This window comes from Misgurnus anguillicaudatus, chromosome 9, assembly GCF_027580225.2.
Source record: "Misgurnus anguillicaudatus chromosome 9, ASM2758022v2, whole genome shotgun sequence".
In the NCBI taxonomy this organism is placed as follows: domain Eukaryota; kingdom Metazoa; phylum Chordata; class Actinopteri; order Cypriniformes; family Cobitidae; genus Misgurnus; species Misgurnus anguillicaudatus.
This window is the reverse complement of record NC_073345.2, coordinates 36,412,501-36,435,741: the sequence shown is the minus strand read 5'-3', so window position 1 is coordinate 36,435,741 and position 23,241 is coordinate 36,412,501. Positions and strand designations below refer to the sequence as shown.

The 23,241-nt window shown below is 36.6% G+C and overlaps 3 protein-coding genes across 10 annotated transcripts in view; all 3 read right to left on the bottom strand.

Moving 5' to 3' along the window:
- Nucleotides 1–1,193, bottom strand: part of LOC129423675 (vimentin) — a 53,523-nt gene extending 52,330 nt beyond the window's left edge. For 2 of the 3 annotated variants that reach the window (XM_055180035.2, XM_055180037.2), the window contains exon 1: nucleotides 1,075–1,186. The gene's annotated coding sequence lies outside the window, so the exon portion shown is untranslated. Of the gene's footprint in view, nucleotides 1–1,074 lie in introns of all 3 variants that reach the window. The other variant, XM_055180036.2, reaches the window with a different exon arrangement.
- A 643-nt stretch (nucleotides 1,194–1,836) lies between these two features.
- On the bottom strand, nucleotides 1,837–10,727 carry rad23b (RAD23 homolog B, nucleotide excision repair protein). Its single transcript, XM_073871644.1, has 10 exons — nucleotides 10,519–10,727; nucleotides 8,491–8,572; nucleotides 8,216–8,295; nucleotides 6,926–7,122; nucleotides 6,670–6,713; nucleotides 6,315–6,437; nucleotides 6,016–6,156; nucleotides 4,937–5,064; nucleotides 4,407–4,570; nucleotides 1,837–2,566 (listed from the first exon to the last, which is right to left on the bottom strand). The coding sequence occupies exons 1-10, from the start codon at nucleotides 10,582–10,584 to the stop codon at nucleotides 2,452–2,454; spliced, it is 1,140 nt and encodes a 379-aa protein (XP_073727745.1). The 5' UTR covers nucleotides 10,585–10,727; the 3' UTR covers nucleotides 1,837–2,451.
- A 3,887-nt stretch (nucleotides 10,728–14,614) lies between these two features.
- The window catches only part of znf462 (zinc finger protein 462), a 37,530-nt gene continuing 28,903 nt past the window's right edge, over nucleotides 14,615–23,241 (bottom strand). For all 6 annotated transcript variants that reach the window (XM_055180026.2, XM_055180030.2, XM_055180031.2 and 3 more), the window contains exons 9-13: nucleotides 21,457–21,593; nucleotides 21,129–21,352; nucleotides 19,245–19,470; nucleotides 18,268–18,379; nucleotides 14,615–17,175 (exon numbers count right to left, since the gene is read on the bottom strand). In XM_055180026.2, coding sequence (XP_055036001.2) covers nucleotides 16,983–17,175; nucleotides 18,268–18,379; nucleotides 19,245–19,470; nucleotides 21,129–21,352; nucleotides 21,457–21,593 — 892 coding nt within the window. In that variant the 3' untranslated portion in view covers nucleotides 14,615–16,982. The remainder of the gene's footprint in view (nucleotides 17,176–18,267; nucleotides 18,380–19,244; nucleotides 19,471–21,128; nucleotides 21,353–21,456; nucleotides 21,594–23,241) is intronic.

Genomic DNA, 23,241 nt, shown 5'->3' with positions numbered 1-23,241 from the left:
AAATACAGATATTTGAAAAATGTACTTTAGTACAAAGTAAAAATACAAATTATATACATATCATTTTAATTATTATCTAACAGTTTTATTTTGATGAATTGTAAAATTAATTCCTTATATTCACAATATTTTAAGAATGGCCTTGTGATTTGTGGTGTGTTGGTACCTGAACAAATGACACTTAAATACAGTATATGGTGCTTTTTCAAATGATCAAACTGTTGTTTTTGTAATCATGTAATAAGGGCCCAGATTTAATTAACATTTTAATATATATATTTCAATTGTGTTTTGACCCATATACAATATGACACACAGTTAGAATAGAATGTAAAATCAAGTAATTTAAGTTTATATGTTTTAGGTACTTTCCGCGTTTTACTTTTTTTATTTTTTGTCTTTTAAACGTCAGATTAATGCACGAGTGTATCGTCACGTACAGCAACTTGCGGTACACAGCGCCACCTGCAGGACAGAGTCATGAGATAAACACCTGTGAGTGTATCATCAATCAATATGATAGTGTGAAACGTGGAATATATCTTATAGAAATCACTGAGAACTTGAAGAAAACTTGAGAAGAAAATTAATAATATTAATGATTAACTTCAAATATAAAAAACAGCGATTTTATTTAAACAGGCTGTACTACAAAATCGTGTTTGAAGCATATCAATATCATCAGAAAAACAAACTTCATACAGCTAAAATGCGCTTTTGGTGTTTCAATTGATTAGGCATGAGATTAAAGCGTTGACTGTTTGGTTAATATGGACGCTGATAAACCCCACAGGGCGGTTTCCCAGACTGGGTTTACATGAATTCAGGACGAGGCCTTAGTTATTTTCGGATACTTAAGTAGTTTTTACAAACAAACCTTGCAAAAAACAATACTGCTGTGCATCTTGAGACAAAAAAAATGACACTGATATATGTTAAAATATATCACTGCAAGATGTTTCAAAATTACACCAGCTCAAACGTGCATTTTAGTCTGGAAAACCAGCCCACAAGTACTAAACCTCTAATTTAACTGATGTGTATTGAATTGAACGTTATTTATTTAAGACTTACCTGTACGTAAGCACTGAATGACTTTAGTCATCTTGATTTCTTGTTTTTGTAAATGTGTAACAATTTGTAGTCGTCTCAGAAAATCCCGCCATTCCGGTCAGGGTCTCATCCACGCGCTGCTGTAATCAAGCACGTGACCGCCAACAGACTCGCTTCCAATAGAAAATCGATATTTGCAAACGATTACCACAGTGAGATATATCACAAACAACAGGTAGTCGATTTTGTTGTTATAATTTGCAATTAGCCATTCTTATAAAATCATAAAACCCCAACCGAGCAGTTTTATCTTTTTATTTATTACAGACTCAACTTTTGAGTCTGTTCTGTTTATCTGCTAGCTTTGGTCTATTAAAGGGAAAATGTACACAAAAATATAAATTCAGTCATCATAAAAACAAATATTATGGAAGTATTGTGATAAATGACACACAGTTGATGGTACCCATTGACTTCAATTATATTTGTTTTTCCTACTATTGAAGTCAATGGTTATCATCAGCTCTGTGCTTACCATCATTTATCACAATACTACCATTATACTTGTTTTTCTACTATGGAAGTCAATCAGCTGTGTGCTTATCAAAATATCCTTTGTGTTCATCGGAAAAAATAAATACATATGGTTTACATGAACATGAGGAGAAAGTGATGACAGAATTTACATTTTTGGGAGAACTCTCTCCAAGTGTGTGAATTTAATGTTTACAACGCAACAATACAATCAATTCCTTACATTAAAACACAAAAATAAGTCATCTGTAATAACGCTGAAAACGTTTATTTCCCTGTAAAAATTACATCATAGTGATAATAATGTGAAAACTAATCATGTCAAAGGATGAAAGCCAAACACACGCTCTAAACGCACGTGTCCGTTTCACTCCACACAAAGAACCACCTAACATAACTTCCTTATTTTAAAAATGTTGTACTTTAATTTAAAACTGCATTTAATTATTTGGAATCTCTATTAATGATTAATGTCAAATAGAGACAAAAGGCATTTTGAACAGGGACAATGATAATGAGATTAAATCAAACATCCTCAATTGATCTCATGAAAAACTAACTCCACAAGCCCCTTTAACCTGCTAGCATGTCTTAACATTGAAGGAAAAAATGCTCTTTATTGGTCAAAAAAAAAATCATCAAATTAAAAATAAACAGGCAAAGTTAGATGAAGCAAAGAGGCTTTTACTGGCTTCTGCCTCTGGAAATGAACAAATGATATCATCTCCAGATGGACGTGCTCGTGTCATCCAGTGTGTAAAATTTAGACAGCCTGTGTGTTTGAATAGATCTCTTTTCCAAAATGATCAAATCGAAAGAAAAACAACATTAGAAAGAGGAAACGATGAGGGAGTCGATCCTCCTCTAATCATCATCAAAGTTCTGTTGTAAAAGAAAGTTTGCAGCCAAATTTTCATTCTTCTCACAAGCAAAGTAGGCCTGTATAACAAGTCCTTCTGGAAATCCCAAGGCTTTTAGCTGAGGAACAAACACAGAGACATGGCTACGTTAGATAAGAGACATCATATGTACGTTTGGGGAAAACATGCAGGAATTAGAAAATAGAGTGCATGACTTGATGTTTAAGTAGTTCAGAGAGATAAAGTTTGGGACCTTATTAATGTTTAAAGAGTTATTAAGAGTGATAAGACTCTAAAAACGATCTTCCTCACATCTGAAGCACGTGCACACAGATGTGTAAATGCCCGACCCCGATATATAGACATCTACACAGAATTATCTAGACAAGAATTCATGCAGATATAATGTGTTGTGTCTTAAGTGAATGTCTGGTTAACTGTTGAAGAAAAAATATCTGATGTGTAAAGGGGGTCAGCGTCGCGTCAGGGACAACTCGAGAGGTATTGTAAACCAGAAGTGCACATTAAATAGCGCGAGCTTCGTCAGATAGCGTCTACTTCAAAATGCAAAATATACATTAGCAGCCAATGTTAATCATTAATGATTTGGGACAAATATGATGTTTTTTAATGTTAAACTATCTGAGTGGCGCGACAGGGATTTGAGCAACTTCCTGCGTCACAGCTGGGTGGCGCTGAGCTGCACGGCCGGTGTGCGATCCCTTTAAGATTATATTAGATCCTTGCATTACAATTACAGCTGTCTGTCTCAATGTCAATTAAACAATTACAGAAAAGAGAAAAGTTAAACATATATCAGTATTGTTTTTGACTTTGTGTCTGTCAAATCTATTCGTTTTACCAGTGATTATAAGATATAGATGTGGTGATTTTTGTGGTCATTTTGGATTTTTCTCAAAATTAACTTTGCTGACTCGGTCAACTTTTGTCAACAGGTGTTCTTTCATGTTTTGTCAGATTACAAGTTTTTTTAATAGAGAATGTCAAAATAGATTTTTAAATTGGCTCATTCTGGCACAATTTGCCAGCACGAGTCACAAATGATGCAGCAGCAAACAGAAATGGAGAAAGAAAAGGGTCTTCATATACAAAACAATGGCTGATGGTTCTGACGAAAATGTAAACACATACACTTGAATAAAGCATCTATATGTGTATAATTTAAGTAAATTTAGAAGAGGAAAAATGTGATTAATTGCGAGTTAACTCGTGACAATCATGGAATTAATCTAGATTAAATATTTTAATCGGTTGACAGCCCTAGCCATAATACAACTGACTGCTTAGCAACATTAAAAGCTTTAAAGGTTTTATCTTTATGTATCTACACACCATCTGCTTTATTAACGACGTTTTGTTCTCTAAATGTTTTCATTCTGAACTTTTTTAATACATACTTTTAACAGAGAAACACATCACAGGATATAATGTAAGTTGTTATGGATAGCATTTAAACTTGTTCTAAAAAGGATAACAATACCTAAATGACTAAAAACGATCTCTTCAACTTAATTTAGCTTCATTAATGATTCATTCATTTTCATACTTTATAGATACATGTTAATTTGTCTACTAATATATATTATTGAAAACGCTATATATTAATATGCATTGCATTCAGTTTGTACAAGCCACAGAAATACTGCCTCATTTTAATTTCATTAAGACACCGCTGTGTTCTGTATTAACAGAAATAATGTTCTTTCATTTAATTGAGTTTTTATACCTAGCGAGCCATACAAAATCATCACAAGTGAAATTCCTTCAGGTGGCTCTCTAAAGACCAACATCACTAACACAGCTGCACATTCAGAAAAAAACAACAGTGTTCATAACTTATAGTTGAGTTCTATAATTATATCAGAAATGATTTTGACAACTAGACTGACATCAATATGAAAAACAACACTGTTGAAACAAAGTGGCAAAACTTTTAGCCTTTCAATAGCTTCCTTTTCTTGGGGTGTGACCTGGATGTAGTTCATATGTCCACCTCCAGCCTCAGCCACACCCCCACCACCGCCGCCTCCTCCTCCTTGCCCCGCCTCCTGGACGGGCTCATTAAGCATCTGAATAAACTGCTCTTGATGGCTGCTAATTTGCTGTTAGAAACACAAAGTTAAAAGTCTGATTTACTGAATGACAGCACTGAAAACAAATTCAAATCCTCACTGAGTCGAATGAAAAATGTAAAGCAATGCTCACTTTCATTTTACTGACGTTTTTTTGTCCCTTTAATTACTAACAAACGAAACGCATAACTCAACATTTTGTGCGTGAAGACGGGAGCTCAAGACAAATATATACAAGAACCAACAAAGTGTGTGTTATCACTAAGAGTCATTTGTACAGGTTAGACCGGAACACTTTGAAGTCATGGAGTCAGATTATAGATCTCTATTAATAATACAAACACAGTCCTCGAGTCAGCAGCAAAGACTACTAACAGTACCGGATTAAGTGAGTACCTGCAGGAGTTGTGGGTTCTCTCTACCGATCTGCTGTAGTAGGGCTGGTAAGAGAGATGGGTTCTGCTGGATGATCTGTCTCATCTGAAGGAACTGTGGCTGGTTCCTCAAGAACTCAAGAGGATTTGCTGCACGCACAAACACAACATAGACAATTCAGTCTGATGCACAAAACCACGAGTCCTATATCAGGTATATTTTCATCACTACATTGAGTCGGTGTGCACAGCTTTTTATTTTAGTTTGTCAGGTTGATGACATCAAACCCGAGAAATGTTTTTAAAGCTCATCAGGTTTTAGATTTAACCACTGCTTACTGGTAGTTGGTCATTTTACATGTCATCCAGGTTGTCTGAGTTCTAGGCCAGAATGAAGCTCTTTGGCTACGTTTACATGCAACCAAAAATAATTTTATTTAATTGGATTAGGAAGATTCATACTAATAATATCTGTCTGATATCAATTCTGAGTCGCAAAGACAGCTCTTTCATGTACTACTGCTCTTTAATCAGTAAGACGTCCTTATCCATCTGAAAATCACAGAGTCGTTTATAACATGCATTTGAAAAAGCAACCATACTAATCATTATACATATTCTTTATTATCATGAAAATACCTGAAAAGATTTGATGAACAGCAAAATAAACATGCTAATAAGCATTGTCTGCGTGCACATATTGAGTTTATACACGAGGGCGCCATCTGGCTTTTGGATGTAGTGGCATTTCACCGTATTTATAGAAAAGCAAAGCAAACATAAATTACTCAGTATTTAATTAGACTGATGAGTCTTCATGTAAACACCATAATTGATTCAATCTGGGTCAATCCGACTGAAATTTCGATCGGAATGGAAAGGGTGGTGGTAGACCAACCTATGATCTGATCATCAGGAGAAATGTAAATGCTACCTTTAAACTGTATCTGTGAGTTGGGGATAAAGATGGAAGTTTTTTGGACTGTAACTTTTAGGGTACAAATAAACAGCAAGGTCCTAATCTGCAATCGGATTATATTCAGTTGACGCACGTAAACACAGACAGGAAGTGAGCGTTTGATGCGGCTGTAAGAGACTCACCCCCTGATCCTGTGCTGGGCTGTGATGGGGCAGTAATAGATGGGGATGAGAGGCCTGTAGACACAACAGGAGCAACACCTGAAGGAGCCACTGGATCAGCACCTCCTACACTGCCCTCAGCCTCTGTGGGAATGCCCGTGACACATACACAATGTAAATGTTTAAAAGTGAAATACTAGACAGTTTATAGAGCATAGATGAAAGGTTTTCAGTTTTTTTATCAGAATTTGTAATAATAATGCAGAGTAATTAAAAAGAATTAGTAATAGTTAATTCAAGTAGTAGTTTAGTCACCGTGAGCAGATACTCGACAGCGCGGTCAGGATTGTTAAAACTGGCTCTCAGTGCAGCCACCACTCGATCTCTCTCGTAGCCCATCAGCATGATCTCAGTCACCATGTTCTCATAGGACTGACCTGTCACTGAACAAACACAAAATCACATGACAGTGACAGAGGATATTTACCTGTTTCAAAGGTCAAAGGTGAAAGAAGTCTGACAGCTCGTGAGGCTTTTCTCATTACACAACAGCGACATGTGTTGTACATCTATCAAATGATTTAATTAGTCACATTTCTGAGAATACCCATGAACGGATGTGTCATCACAACTAGTAATGGTTTGTATGGAGAATGTGATTGTGTGTAGATTTACCCAATGCAGACGTCGCCTCTTCAAATATATTTGCATTTGCAGAACTGAAAGAAATGATCACATTAATCTGTCAATGATGAGCTTCATAAATCTGACATATACATGTGTACTGACAACCAGATGTAATGACCGAGATTTATATTTAGACACAGTAGTGAGGACACTGCAAAGTGCATTCAGATTAAATAAAAACGCATCTCACACAATCTTAAATCCACTAAGAGGTGTTTATTTTGGGGTAACGGTGTCGATGTACCTGATGGGTGTGGAGGAGGGCGGCGAGCTGCTGGCCGGTTTCTCCTCAGCAGGTTTGTCTTCTTTCGGGGGGCTCTCAGAAGGACTTTGTGCAGCGGGGGCAGTAGGAGGAGTCGGGGTCGTTGTTGTAGTGCTGGAGGAAGCGGCGCTGGTTGTCGTGGCAGCAGATGACGGAACCGATGCAGGAGCTGTCTTAGGCTGGAAAACAAGCAGAGACGCATGACGTTTTTGATGGAAGTACATACAGCTGTGTCAAAGTAATAGTGCTGATGACATCACATCTTCTGTTATTTGCCTGATACATTCATGTAGATTGAAGCACTGTTAAAGCTCTAATGGTGCATTCACACCAGCTGCGGTAGAGGGGTCAAAATCTCCCTATTTGCAAAACAGCCTGTTTAATGCAAGTTATAGAATATTAAACAATATTCGCAAGAAACCATTACTAACATAAAAAGTGGCTTGATGGGAAATATTAAATGTAAACGACAGAAATAATACAATATTTAAGTCAATTCAAGTTTATTTCTATAGTAGTAATAAAGAAAATGTCTGACAGGATGGCAGCCCTTAACCATATGAGTAAATCACTTGCCTTATAAGTCTTTAAAAAGCCAATCACTTGTACAATTACACAACTTTAAAATGTATAAAAAATATATTTTAATGACATTGACAAATGAATCAAATGTACGCACATTGGTATGAAATACAACAGTTTTTCAGTGAAGAGCAGAGAGTGATTTTATTGAGAGGTTAATGTAGATTTAAGATGTGAGAGAGAGATTGAATGTAAGGAAAATGAAAGTTTAAACTGTCAAAACTTTAAAACGCATGCAAATAAATAATAACTTTCGGCATGAGGATGCAGTTGTCCGTGATAGATATGTGTTGTATATGCTGTTTGATGGGAATGTGAAAATACACAGATCTCTGTAAAGGCAAAGAGAGAAAGCCAAATCTGCACGTCACACATGAGCAACGGGATATAAAAATGCTCGCGCTGCGTAAAAATGGTCTCTAACTGCAGACGCATTCAAGAGCCCTATGATGACAAAAGTAAACACAAAGATCGGTTCATGAGATCGGCACATTTAGCGAATGATTGGGCTGATTTAGCGTTATGGGCTGATACCGATCTGTGGCCGATCAATCTGTGCATTCCTAATCCATTTCTATTTTTCAGCGTCATTGCTTTTGTTTTTCATGTGAAATCAAAGAAAAAGCAAATATATATTGGGCAATGGTGAGTGAAGCTTCAGCGTGTCTGTATAGGATTGAGTCGTCTCACCTTTGCTACCATCACGACCACAAAGTTCTTCTCATCTATCTTGTACTCTTTTAGAGCCGTGTCATCATTCAGGATTTTACCTGTGGGAAAATGATTAAAATAAATAGCAGGCAATTCATCAGCTTTCAACTCGGGCATCTCAATGTGACAGACAGTCAAATCAAACACAGGAAAATGATGATCCTCCATAAACAGAAATGATTTTATCACTGCAGTCAAATTATAAAGATAAACTTGATGATGGTAAATCATGTACATTTTCTTCTTCGACATACCTGCATATATCAACTTCTGTCCTGCCACTGGAAAACTGTCTTTTCCTTTTTCATTCTCAATTTTTTCTTTTAAAGCCTTTACCTGTGAAAAACAGATCAGATCAGAGTCAGACCATTTAAGTCTGATCTAAAGAGTGAGAATCAAGCAAAAACATCCTCACTTTACTGTACAGGTCAAAGCTTTAAAGCACAATATGTAACAGTATCACTAGCATACTGTTATATTTTTGTTAACATGTATTCATTTTACATTATACCAAATGTTTTCAAATATGTTTGATTTAAGAGAATACAGTTTTAACCAGCACTTCACCCCTGTTCCCCAGCAAATAGATTCCCATGGCCAGTAAGAGTAAAGACTACAACTCCCATCATTCCTCACGCTTTCACAGCATCATCAAACTACACTGTTGTTGTTAAGCGACATCAAGCGGTGAAAATGACAGACTTCCCTGATAAAGGAAAACTGTTTTATGTGCACGTTATCAGTTTATCATGCATAATCCGAGTAAGATTGCATTTAAATGCCTTTAATCAGTGACAATACAGCTGCCTCTGAGATTTGCACTTTTGGGCACTTTTAAGATCCCATGAGCCCTGGGAGAGGAGTTAACCAACCAAGACGACGACAATGGCAGTGCGTTGCAATATTCAAAAATGTCTAAAAGCGGTAATGCAGCTGTATTCACATGTAAATAAACATATTAAACAGCTGTCACTTGTGGTTAAATTGCGCTTGTTTAACATCCATTCCAGTTAACGACTAACTATTGTTATGACGACGTACGGCACGTGAGGCATCAACATGGCGGATGTAGTCCGTCCAAAGTTTTTCATACTATCCATATTCATACTTTATAGTAGCTACCGTTTTAATGGTTGATGATGAGATACTTTATCTAAATCAGTACCTACTGTATCAATGTGAGATTTCGGACACAGACTATTTCAAAGAAAAAGTTTTCTGAAAAAGATCTGATAAAACAGGAAGTAAATCAAATAATGTGTGACTAAAGCCAGTGAGTTTATTTCCTTTCTAAAGGTCTGACTGACATTTGACACATAACTTTGTTGTTAAATTGGTTTGTTTTTTTGCCTCAGCGAGAGCAGCAGTTTATGATGTCTGCTAAACATGCGATTGAAGATCTGTCACAAATGAGATTAAAACGATTTTCAAGGACAAAATGGGTTCAGGTCATAACAACAATATTGGCCACATAATACAGATAAATATAAAAATGCACCCCATTCACTAAAATAAGAATCAGTGTGTGAAGTAAATAACAGGAGCAACAAAGGGACCAAAGTCATGCAGATAACTCAGATAAAACACTTTTACATGACATCATTTTATCTTCATTACTTTAATACTTTCATGATAGTTATAGATAACATGTATTTAGTTCATATGGACTATATTGAACTGATGATCCTATCATACCACAAATATTCAACATAGCCTAACTATAATCACAATTGACTCAAACATCCGCAAAACGTGAAGAAGATTAAAACCTTTGTGTCAATTTATTTAAAGTGTTTCTCTTTCTGACTTAAAATCAACATAAATTGTATTGGTAACAGTAAAGCACGCGGACACATGCGCGTGTAGTGTCACTAATAACACATTAAAGCATCAGACGATGACTTGCTAAATCGTTTAAATTGCACATGAACTGACACATCTCATCCCATGCACGCCTCTGTTCATGTTTACATATCGATTTAAATTATTTTCTATCGTTCACTTTAACTTTATAATTGATTTTGGGAACTTTAAGGGGGTTTTGCTGAAAATGTATACTCACTTTACTAGCAGCTAACATGCTAATGCTAGCACATTTATTAAAGCATAAATAACGCCGTGCGCATATAGAAACGCGTCTGAAATGGCGATAGTATTTGTTGTAGAATAGGTCAGGGCGGTTTAAAGGCTCAGCGTGTGTTTTTATGCGTTTTATTGACTCTTTTGTGAGAGATCTGTTAGCCGCTAACAGCGCGCGCTAGTGTCACGAGCGGGCCTCTCACCGTCTCCTCCGCGTCGATGTCGATTTTAAACGTCTGCTGCTGGAGAGTCTTCAATGTGATCTGCATTTTCGCACTCTTCCGTGTCGCCCGTGTGGAGATTTACTGATGGCTGGATCGCTGACTGCTTTTTTCCGCCGAGGCTCATCACAGCCTGTCCGCCGCCATTACGTGCATAAACATTTGACGGCCCGCCCCCCTTACGCCACACTGGTCATGCGCGGTAACGTGCTTGCGTCACCGCGCCGTCTTTTTTTGTTGGCGTGACAAATATTTTAGTTTTTCAAAGTTATATTAATACACGTACATATTAAGATAAATATTTGAATAAGCTAATTATTTAATTTAAATGAATTTAGGCTAAGATTATCTTTTATGGTAATTATGCATTTTTAAATTATAAAATAGTTTTACTTTAACAATTTGTTTTACACAAAGTGTTGTTGTACACTTTCAGACCATTTTTAGGATTATAATATTTTAAATTTCACTATCAAATAAACAAACAATCAGCACAATACAGGTCTTTTCTGTCAAATGGACCCATACGGCAAAAATATTAATTTCTCTGCGAAATACATCTTGGAAAAAGTAAAGCCTAATTAAATATTCGAAAATATATTTAGTTTTAACCTTCATATATTCACATATATTTTAAAATGTATTTCAGGGCAACAAATACATTTCTAATTTTACAACCCATAAGGCAAATAATATATTTTTTCTGGCCAAAATAAAAAAAGTTTATAAACATAAAATGTATAAAATGTAAGTATAAAATTTATAAGTATATATGAAATTATAAGTATATTTTTGCAGTTGAAAATATATTTAATTTTAATCTTTTGAAACATACAGAAGTCATCTTCAATGCAACGTGAATATAAATGCTTTAAAATATATTGGTGAAAAATTATTTTGTGTAAACATATTTCAAAATATATTTCAGCAAACATATTTTTGGGCATTTATTTGTATATTCTGAAATATATTTAAATTTATGTTTAAAACAATATTTTTTGATAATCTTGTATTTGTTAAGGCAGTTACCAAGATAATCTTGATGGTGTAAATGTGTGAATTTGTCATCAGTGGATTAAAGTTTATAATGCTGAACTGTTTACTGCAGTAAAACCTCCTCAGTTTAATGTAAAGAGTGTAAATTAACAGATGAACAGAACACTGAGGTATCCTGTGTGAGTTAACCAGAGAGAATAACAACAAACCAAATGTCTCATATACAGTATGAATTTAAAATAAGAATGCTAATAATCACTACTAGTCATGTGATAATAATCTTATTTGACATTAGATGACTCCTTCAGACGAGGAAAGGTTTACTGGATTAGATTCATAATAAATATGCATCACATGACTATATAAGCACTTTAAATTATGACTCTTTTAGGTTTTTGTTAGCAGAGAGAGGCCTAATAATAATGATAGGGTTAAAACATTTAGTTCTTTGAGAAGTTTAAAGAATGATGAATTATACAACAGCAGGATTCTTCTGTATTTGAATAAAATATGACAGTTTCTGGCCCAGAGGAGCTGACTGTGAATTTGAAGTGACCTTATGGTCCAAACATTACTGTATGAGTCCAGAACCTGGGTCAGACCTGAAGGGACAGTCTTAACCTTCAGAAAACCCAAAGGAAAACTGACACTAAAAGCCAAAGAAATGAGATGATGTTTAGCAGAATCTTCCAGACGTACAGAGAACAATGATGACTAGTTAATCTATTATTGGTAGCTACATTATTAAGTTAAAGGACAAAACATTACTTTATTAATAGATGTTTCTGAAGAAAATATTACGGCTGCAAACTCAAGTCAGATGATGTGATTCGTCGTTCATTTGTGCAGATCAAACACTACAGATGCCGAAGTTTAAATCACCAAACTACACAAACAACAGTAAAACTGACGCTTTACTAATATAACTAACTACATCATCAGAGGTTAAGCTGGCTTCTCATGAAGGACGGGTTAATAAATGAGGTCATTCTCAGTAACCTGGTCCTGCATTCAGGTTCAGATTGTCTCTCATCAGGCGTTTCTTTTGTTGTTTAAAGATGGATTTCTTCTGAAGGATCTCTGGGGTCTGATCTGCAGAAACACAAGTCTGATCTTCTGATATGTTGATCCCTCGTGTCTTAGAGATATTTTTATAAGATGATGTTATAGCTGTGAAATCAAGGGCTTAAAAAGGTCTTTTTCTGGGTTTTAAATGTGACCTGGCTGTTATAAACGTAGTATTCTTGTCGCTCAGTAAAGCATCATGTTAGCAGTGCAAAGGTCATGGGATTGGTCATGGGAGCCTGACCAGCTAAGTCCAGCTAGACCAGCTTAAAAAGTGACCAAAACACAGCTAGACCAGCTTGCTAAACCAGCAATACCATCTAAAACCAAACTGGGAGACCAGCTAAAACCAGCTCACCAGTTTATGCTGGTCTTAGCTGGATTTTTCAGTAATGTCATTATCAGGCTGCAAATTAACTTCAGTTTAAAGTTAAATCAACACGATTGGTTAAGGAGAGTTTTCAGTTCCCAGCATGCTTTGCATGAACCTGCATTATTAGAGCATTGTTTAAAATGATAAAGTGATATTTGATGTGGTTTTCAGTAAAGAGAAAGACTCACTGGTGTTAAACATTTATTTATGTTGGAGAAGAGTTTGCTATTTTGAAGTTTTGTGGTTCTCGTTGTTCAGAAGTGTTTAGGCTGGAGTTCATTTATGTGTTGCTTTATCATATAAACAAGAATAACTCTGTAAATGTCAGCGCTGTGCTCAGTCTCTTCACACTTACACTAATCAATTTAATAAAATCGTATCATCTGTTTCTGGGACTTATGAACAAAAATTAAATGGTAAAAAGTAGTTTTAAGTACAAGATACAAAATATATGGTAAATAGTGCTTATAGTAAACTGTAGTTTTATGTATAGTGTACTTAAATATTAAATTTAAGGAAATATAAACTTTTAAGTTTGGATTAATTAAAAATGTAAGTAAAAGTACATTTAAGTAAAATACGTTCAAAAAGTGATTTTTAGTTTTGTAATCAGGACTGAATAATGTAAAAAGAGGGTGAATATATTTGTTAACATGCAGGATTTGAATGTTTCATAGATGTGTTGTGAATACAGAACAGAGTTATTCAGACACGGTGAAGGTCAAAGCGATTTCTCTTGATCAGTTTTCAGCTTCAGTGATAACTGCAGACCCTTTCATGGTATATCTGAATGCTTGTCATCCACTTCACCTTCCCTGACAGACAGACAGACAGGAGAAAATTGATGCGTCTGTCCACGGCAGCTGTCGTCTTTCTCCTCTGTGACCCTGAAGATAAATCTCTGAAGAAACATTCAATCAAATCTGCATCAGGACACTCGAGGTTCAAGTACACGGCCACAAATCTTCTGCCTTTGTTTCTTCTGCTGTTTCTGAGCTTCACGTTGAGATGAGCTGCTGAAGATCTTCTCTGTAGGATTTCATCATTCTGACTTCATAGATTAGCCAATGAAAAACTTAATGAATGCAGAACGCAGCAGCGTCCGTTCAAACCTTTTAGTATCTCAACTTTATTTTCAACATTTTCTCCTTGAACGCAAGCATTTATTTTTCACCTGTAGTTCTGTCAGGAACACGTTTGCTTAAGAGCTCAGGTGGTCGTGAGGAGCATAATAACATTGCCCGGAGGTTTGAGAGCCGAAGATAAAATCCTCTGGGTCTTTCTATAGGCCAACATCCATCATAAAGGATGAAAGTCAAACCATTTGAGTGAATTTCTTTGATATTCTGAGTGAAAAAAAGACTTTTAGCTGAAAGACCTTAAAAATCATGAAGAAAATATCTCGCTCATGTTTGTTTTAAACTCTAATTCAAAACAGTCCGTGTTTATTTTACAATCATTATTTTTAAAGTTTAGCAAACAAAAACATTTCAGAGTAAGATTTTACATATACATTTTCTGAATTTTTTCACTTTTTCATATATTAATTCGATATCATCTGATTTCATATTTGCACCTCACAAAATAAATGAGCACAAAATGCCCCCAGTCAGATCTGCCGTTTTGAATAATAAACTAAAAAAGTTTACGTTATCTGATAACTTTATTACCAAGTTAAAAAAAGACAATGAATTACAATATTTACAGAATATAGAGAAATGAAAGGAATAAAATTGTAAACAACCAGTCTAGTCGACATCACGAGCAACCATCAGAAATCATCAGGATTATCACAGAAGGCCAAATGGAGAAGAGGAAGTTAAGTTCAACTATGGTGCACCTTTAACAGGAAGAGAGAATTAAAGCCTAAAGCGTATATATATATACAGATATATATCCAGTGTGTTATCACAGCCAAAAGCTGATTTCTGTCATGTTTCTCTACGTAAGGGTTTTCTTTCAGAAAGGCTGGACTGCTCCTTATGAAGGAAACTCAGGGATTTAAAGGTACAAAAGGAGACTTTGTTTTTATTGTTTTTCTTAACCAGACATTTTACAACAGCATTGAACAGTTGAGAGCTAAAAAAACAAAAAACATTATTCTATTGGCTTTGTATTTTTCTTTCTATTCTTCTCTCTCTTTCTCTCTCTCTCTTTTTTTAAGTTAAATATCAGAACAACATTTAAAATGAACAGATTCTTTCTGAAACAGCACAGTTTTTTCAACACTTATGAGGAGTTTGGACGTTTATACATGGCTGCAGAACGGCATGCACATATTACCCAGAAGGCAGCTGGGTTTCCTGTCAGCAATGCTCGGGTAAGACAATCATATCTCGGGCTACCAGCCAGAACTTTGGGAAGCGAAACTTTTGGTACCAAGAAAAGTATTTTGTTTTGTTTTGTTTTCTGTACTTGTGTGTAAGTTGCTCATGATAAACGTGTTTCGTATGACCAATAATATTCTGCTTCCTCAATGCAACAGACGCTGGACGGAAGCATCTGGAGTCTGATAAGGCTTTGGGGTTTTCCAGCAGCAACGTCCCGCAACATTCAATCTCAGCCTTATAGTTTTCTTCATTTATCTCATGCCATCAATAAGTGCGACGTACAGAAACGCAGGCAGTCAAACGGGACTCACGTGAGAAGCTTTGGAAGCGATGAACTTTTACTCGATTGTTTCCTGCAATTGAAATATTCTTGATTCAAAACGAGTTAAGCTCAATTCAACGGTGACATGCTCAACTAGTGTCAGACTAGAATATTTGTTCATATAAAATGTGTCTTACATGATCTATAATGTAGTTGCATTACCAATGCCGCTTCATGTAAACGATCACACAGAAGTCCATTCATTGTTTTTTATTGATTCCCCGAAAGACTTTAGGCATTATTTTTGCTTTTCTTATAAATGAAATGATTTTCTGTGGTACCCAACATGATGCTGTCAACAGAGTTTTAGTAGTTTTAAACCCAGAATATAAAGATGATTTGATCAGACACAGATCGAGATCCTTTACGTTCCAAATGCAGGAAACGACCTGAGATCAGCAGATAGATGTTTAATGATTTAACGTCGTCTGTTGAGCGACTCGCAGGCCGTCACTAAAGTCAAAGTGAAGCGTCGGGGAAAACGAGAGCGATACAAAGTCTTCAAAAGTAGCAATTTGCTACAAGGTTTTTTGGGGGGGAAGTTTTGATTCTCTAAAATATCTATTGATAAAAACGAACAAACTTGTGATATCTAGATAAATAAGATGAAACTATTCCTTAAGGAATTTAGCTACAGGAAGATTAACACAAGGCTAAAATGTAAAAAACTGAAACTGTCAGGCAGTATTTCGATGGAATGGGCGGGTCGTCGGTAACGGAGAGAGCGTTCTGGATGAATGGTCTCTTATTTAAAGGACAGAAAGCTCTGAGCTTGTGAAGCACATATACACACCGTCTTCAAGACTATCAGTGTGCGTTCACTGCGGTGGAAGACATCGGTTTATTTACTCTAGATTGACTGTACGCTATCATGTTTAGTGTACGTTTACATATGAATCACAAAAGTGCTTGGAACATTGCGTGGATGTGAGAAGAGTTGGGATATTTCTTTAGTTTAACGATGGAAACAAAGCTGTAAGACGTGCAAAGCAAACCCGCAGCCGGAGGGACCCGGGATCCCATCGGAATAATCGCCTGTCAGTTTCATTCACTATTGGTTACCAATATATCAACATCTGTCCTGAGGGACCAAGTCACACTTTGTAAAATTCAGTGTAAGATTTAGCGACGAAACAAACACGAAGAACGTAAAACAACTGGAAACGTCGATGTTTAACACGTCATCTACTGATACTCCAAACCGGGACGATTACGCGTGAGCTTTTTAACTAAAGATTAACGCAGCAGCCGATTTTGTTCTGCATCAAAATGAATGATCTAGAACAGATGAACAGAAAACCAAACATACAACATTCTTAACCGTGTCAGATGATCCAAAACCAATGCTTTCATTTTTCTCCTAAGGGTCGTTTTTGGTCTCCAGCATCTCCTCGTTTTGAATCTTGGACCGGTCAGATTGAACCGCTCTCACAGGATCCACAGTGTTACTGGATAAGTCAAGGCCTCTGTCAATCACAGACGCAGGACCAATCAGAGTCGATGATCCGGTGGAGGGCAGAGGACCGCTGTCCTTCTTGCTGCCATTAACAGTCCTAGAAAAACACCAGATCTCTCTTTAGTATCTCAATCGTCTGAAATCAGCTGTGATCTCATGTCTATATAAGCACAGACTCGTATTCATATGAATATTTATGTTTATTACTGTGTGTAGTTGAACGCTTGTATTGACACATTTCATTGTTAAAGGACAAGTTGGGTATTTTACACTTAAAGCCCTGTTTTCAGATTGTTTATGGTGAAATAGAACGGTTTTGACTGAAATTTTGACATGTGCGACTGCCCAGAGAATTTTTGGGTGTTTGTTCTATCACCTCCCACCTCTACAATGGGTTTATAGGTGCACTGGAACAATCCTTCCTAAAATGCATTAAACTTTCGTTTACAAAGACGTGAAACTCAGCGAGTGGTCAGGGGTGTTCACTGATACAAAAATCGCTGCAAAAGATGCTTTCCAACAGGTGTTTTAGCATTCGTTGTTAACTTGTGGACCTATTTTTCCAAACGTCTCACACCTGTATATTCTTTCGTTGAGAGCTTGAATAATAGACACTCCAGCCCAGGTGATGGTGATAATCCACCTTTGCCAATTGCAAGAATAGAAACAAAGTTCCCGGCGCGGAGTAATACCTCACAGCACATCTAATACAAGTCAATGAAGTTGGACAAAAATTACGATAAAACAGCTGTTGGAATGTGTAATTTGCAGCGATTTTGTGTGAGCATATCAGTGAACACCCCTGACCACTCGGTGAGTTTCACGTCTTTGTAAACGAAAGTTTAAAACATTTTAGAAAGGATTGTTCCTGTGCACATATACCGCCATTCTAGAGGTGGGAGGTGATACAACAAACACCCAAAAATTCTCAGGCCAGCCACATATGTCGAAATTTCAGTCAAAAACGTTCTATTTCACCATAAACAACCTGAAAACAGGGCTTTAAGTGTAAAATACCAAACTTGTCCTTTAAATTTCAGATCAGTTTCATTTGCTCGGCCAATAAGAAATTTCTATCACTGTTGATTCATTTATGTTGATTTCTCAGAAGAAGTTTCAGGAGAAACAAACACAGATCTGAGACTAATTGAAGTTTTTGTTGCACTCAGTCTGTGTTTTTGAGACTCACATGCCGTGCCGAAGGACGTGACGTTCCCATTCCGTGTCGAGCGTGAACGTTCGACCGCAGAACTCGCATGGATATCGTTTCACGGTGCTGCTGCCCGGAGACTCCATAACACCTTGACAATAAAAACAAGGACCATCAATTAAAAGAAATGTAGTAAAACAAATGCTGTCAAATCAGTTTCTTTAAAGAATAGATTTATCATCCTTATACCATTCCAGATGTAAAAGAAATCCTTTATATAGTCTTTTGGATTATTTTAATAATAATGTTATTACTGTATATATGAGATATTACTGTGATAACAGATGCGTAACATTTAAAGGGACATTTCACACATCTTTTTTAAAATGTCAAATAAATCTTTAGTGTCCCCAGAGTACATATGTGAAGTTTTAGCTCAAAATATCATCTACATAATTTATTACAGCATGTTAAAATTGCCTCTTTGTAGGTGTAAGCAAAAATATGCTGTGTTTGTGTTTGTCCTTTAAAATGCAAATGAGTTGATGATAATGCAAACACTGATCACCATAATGGTGGTTTGTTGAAATTGAAACTCAATTGTGCTGTCAAGTATTTTCTCTCTCTGCACTAAATTTCAGTGCCGTGGTTGGACAGTGCAGATTAAGGAGGGGGGGTATTATATAATAAGATCCCCTTCTGACATCACAAGGGGAGGCAAATTTCAATTACCTATTTTTTTTTCACATGCTTGCAGAGAATGGTTTACTAAAACTAAGTAACTGGGTTGATCTTTTTCACATTTTCTCGGTTGATAGAAGCACTTGATACCCAATTATAGCACTTAAACATTAAAAAAGTCGGATCTCCCCTTTAAGTGTGAAATGCATCTGTTACACATTTACATGTAGGCACTAAGCAGATTTTATATCAAGCCAGTTATCTAAGGGACAATCAAAGAATTTCCTACAAAATCAAAAAGATTTTCCTCTTTTGTTGATATAAAATGGTTTTACCCGTCACATTCGACCGGTCACTGGGGGGCTCCTCTTGTTGACTCTCTGTCACCTTTTCTTCCTCCGTCTCCTCCATCAGCTCCTCCTCTTCCTCCTCCTCCTCCTCCATGTTCTCTGCTTCCTCTCTTTCCTCTTCCTCACTGCCGCTCGTCTCCCTCATCTTCTCTTTCAGCAGCTCCAGCTGATCCAGGTTCACCCGTCCCACCAGCTCAAAGTTACGGATCACCTGCAGCGTGATTGGTCAAACTGAGGTCAGATCAAACGTTCAGCGATATCATTGGTTCGTGGCTGTCAAAGGCATCAGTGATTGGCTGACATAGATGTGTATTAAAGGTCACGTTCTTCCTGATACCATTTTTTAAACCCTAGTTAGTGTGTAATGTTGCTATAATAGCATAAATAATACCTGTAAAATGATAAAGCTCAAAGTTCACTGCCAGGCGATATATTTTCTTCAATAGAATTCCTCTTTAAAAGCCTACAACGAACGGCCGGTTTGGACTACAGCCCTCTATTTCCTGCTTTAATGACATCAGTAAAACAGTTCGTTGACTAAACTCTGCCCACATGAATACATCAGTCACTAGTTTGGCTTAAACGGCTCTGCTAAGCTAAGCTGCTATCGAATCACAGCACACTAAACAAGCTACACAATCAGAACTCGATACGTACTTCTGAAGGAGGGACTTCACATAACAAGGAAGACATCAGCCTGTTTTTAGGACAGTGAAAACAGCGCTATAGAGATGAGTAAATTGTGTAAAAAATACTGTGTGTTTTTACACGTGAAACATGAACACATGTTATATTGCAGACTATAAACACAATCAAAGCTTCAAAAACACAGACAGAACGGGAGCGTTAAGGGCAATGCACTGAACAAAACAACAGCAGCAAATCCCATGACGTTCACATGCACACACAAGAGGTCTTCATGGGGTCACTTTAGATCTGACAACCTGAGGTCTGACGCCGAGACCCAAGCGGGTTCGGGTCTAAAAGTTTTACGTGTGCCTTGGACACGGGTCGGATATAACATTAGCAGCCTCGGGTCTTGGGGGAATTTAAAATGAATGTGATTTTGCCAAACGGACCCAAGAATACCTGAACTATCTTGCTTGTGTGCATCGAGTCCTTTCCAACCCCTCATCTGTTTGTCAAGAGTGCCTGCGACAGTGTGTGGCTGGCGGTTAGGGTTGCAAAATTTTGGGAATTTTCAAGGCTGGAAACATTCTATGGGAATTAAGGGGAATGGAAATTTGTTTATACAGCAGCTAGCTAGCCAGTAAATCAGATATCTAAATGTAAGCTAGCGCTATTATAATAACTATAATAATGTTTATTATGCTTTTGTGTTACTTGAATCAAGACGTCATTTTTAAAATGTGTATAACCTTGCATTCATGTCAGTGCGGCTAATGACCAAACAAAATGTTTATTTATGTTTGTATATGATAACGTTTATATAAATTTCCCTAAATTTCCAAATAAGAATTTCAAAATTTTCCAGATTTAGTTCCCAAGGGGAGTTTCCGGAAAGTTTTTCTTCCCTTTGCAAGACTACTGGCGGTAGGTTAATTTTTGTTGAGGCAGACCTGTCAATCAATTTTAAATGCGCATTTCACATGTGGGGCTGCAGACATCGTTGCCGTTTACATTTGGGTCCAGATGGGTTTAAAAAAATTGCCATTGGGTCGGGTTGGACTCTCTGGTCTAATTTTCTTGGGTTTGTCTCGGGTCAGGTCTTTCTTTACAAAAAATTATTTATGCATGTTGGGCATAAAGTGATTGGGGTTATTTCAGGTCTGGTTAGGAACCCGATAAGACACACACATGTAATTTCTCTCCATCACTGAGTAACTGCAGATGTAAGACATGATTGACCTTGTGCTCGTGCTGCAGGTGAATCTCCAGCTCATGCAGGACTTTGCTGTCGTAGTAACACAGCTGACACTGATAGGGCTTCGGTTCCTCGTGTTTCTCCAGGTGCTGCTGAAGGTTCTGCTCGCTGGAACACGTGAACGTGCATTTATGACAGCAAAAGACCACGCCCTCCAGGTGACGAGAGAGCTTCGACCTTGACACCTCCAGAGGTACGACACGCTCCTCTGATGAACCAGACAGACAGAGAGTAAACACACACACACACACACACACACACACACACACACACGGCTTTATCATTCATCAGGTTATAAATGTGAGTCTTCACCTCTGTGCAGGACGATGTGGTCGATCATGCTACTCTTGTGTTTGGTGTGGTAGAGACAGAACGGACAGCGCAGATCTTTGGGAATCTCTTCAGGACTGCTGGGATGACCGCCATCCACATGCAGCGTAAAGGTCGATCTACAACACAAAGAGAAGATGATTATTAAATACGGGGAGTTTCAAGAAAACACAGATCTGATATAACGCTGCAGGTTTGCTAACTTTCCAGTAAATGTATGTGTGGGATAGGGGCGACCCTAAATAGTCAAAGATTTGATGCTTCGATAGAAGAAGCCTGATTCAACTACCAATCTTACAGTCGAATCATCATCATAATGCTATGCAAATAATATATGTGAAAAAGTTGTTTTAATAAATCCAACAACTCTCGTGACAGGGCTACACGTCCATACGAGAAGAAGTTTCCAGGTTAATAAATCATTGTGAAGCATTATTTCTGCAGTTAAAAAGACAAAGCTGGCAATTCTGGCTATAATTTATATAATTTATTTAATTAAATTTGTGGCTTGTGTTTTTGTTCCCCTGTACTTTTGTACACAATTGTTTTGCAACTTCTTACTTGATTCTGACGTTTTTATGTTTTATTTATTATAAATGTTAAATCCTGATGTCATTTAAAGGGACTTTAAGTAGGGTCCCTAAGTAAGTGTTTTAATAATCAAAATCATTGTCTTTATTCATAAATATGTCCTTGTTGGTGTCAAATAACCTCTGCCAGTGATCTGACTTTTCTTTGTAAGCTTAGAATTTCTTCTCTTTACTTACATTGAACGGTTAAGTAAAGGTCGGCTTCCATGTCGATACTGATAAACTATAATAGCAGAGAGGGACAAAAAGCACTAGCCTACCAACACGTTTCCACAACGAGTTTTTATTCAGAACACATAAACTAGCTGAAACAAGATCAGTGATTACATGATGGCTACAGTAGTTGAAACATGCATTTGGAAAAGCGAGGCGCTAGAGAGCACTGTTCGTTTGAATAGGAAATACAATTTCACCCCTAGATGGGGGTAAATCCTACTTATTGTCCTTTTAAGTTTGTACATTTTTGATTGCATCAAAAACTGATTTTTGCGACAGGTATAAGTTTTAAAATGTATTTAAAGCAGGGTGGTTATCTTGTCAAAAGTTGAGCTACAAAACACGCAAGCTGTTCCTGAAATTCTAGTGATACCATAAAAAACATCTGCACCGAACCTACAGTATATTTATGCCTGGTGCGATTGTCCCTTTTTTATTATTTAATATGATTTCAAATGATAGAAAATAACTTCCTGAAATAAATGATATAAGATTCATCAGGTGTTTCTGTACCTAAAGTGAAAGTAAGCAAGCAGGTATTTCTGTGGAAAACAATAAAGACTCTATAAAATCATTCATTTCAGTGTTTTCTTTTCATAAATTAATGTTTAAAGAATTGTTTATAAAGCTTCGTTTTTATCATTTACAGTAACAATCACAAATTGTCATTTGGCTGTTTTTTGTCCGGTAATGACTATTTTGACGCGCTAAATCTGAAAATTTAATAAGATTGCTGAACCGTGGCTGGATCACATTTGTTATTTTTTATGTTTAGTTATCAAAAATGTTTTTTTTTGTTATATCTTTGTGTGATGTTTTGTACGTCGTAGCTTTAAAATGTTATGAGGAATCATTTAATGAATGTTTATATACATTGCCTTTTATTTGAACTTAAAAAAAGATAAAAATGCATCGTCAGTTTTATCTTCGTTCATCACTTGAAAGTCAGTTTTGGTCACTT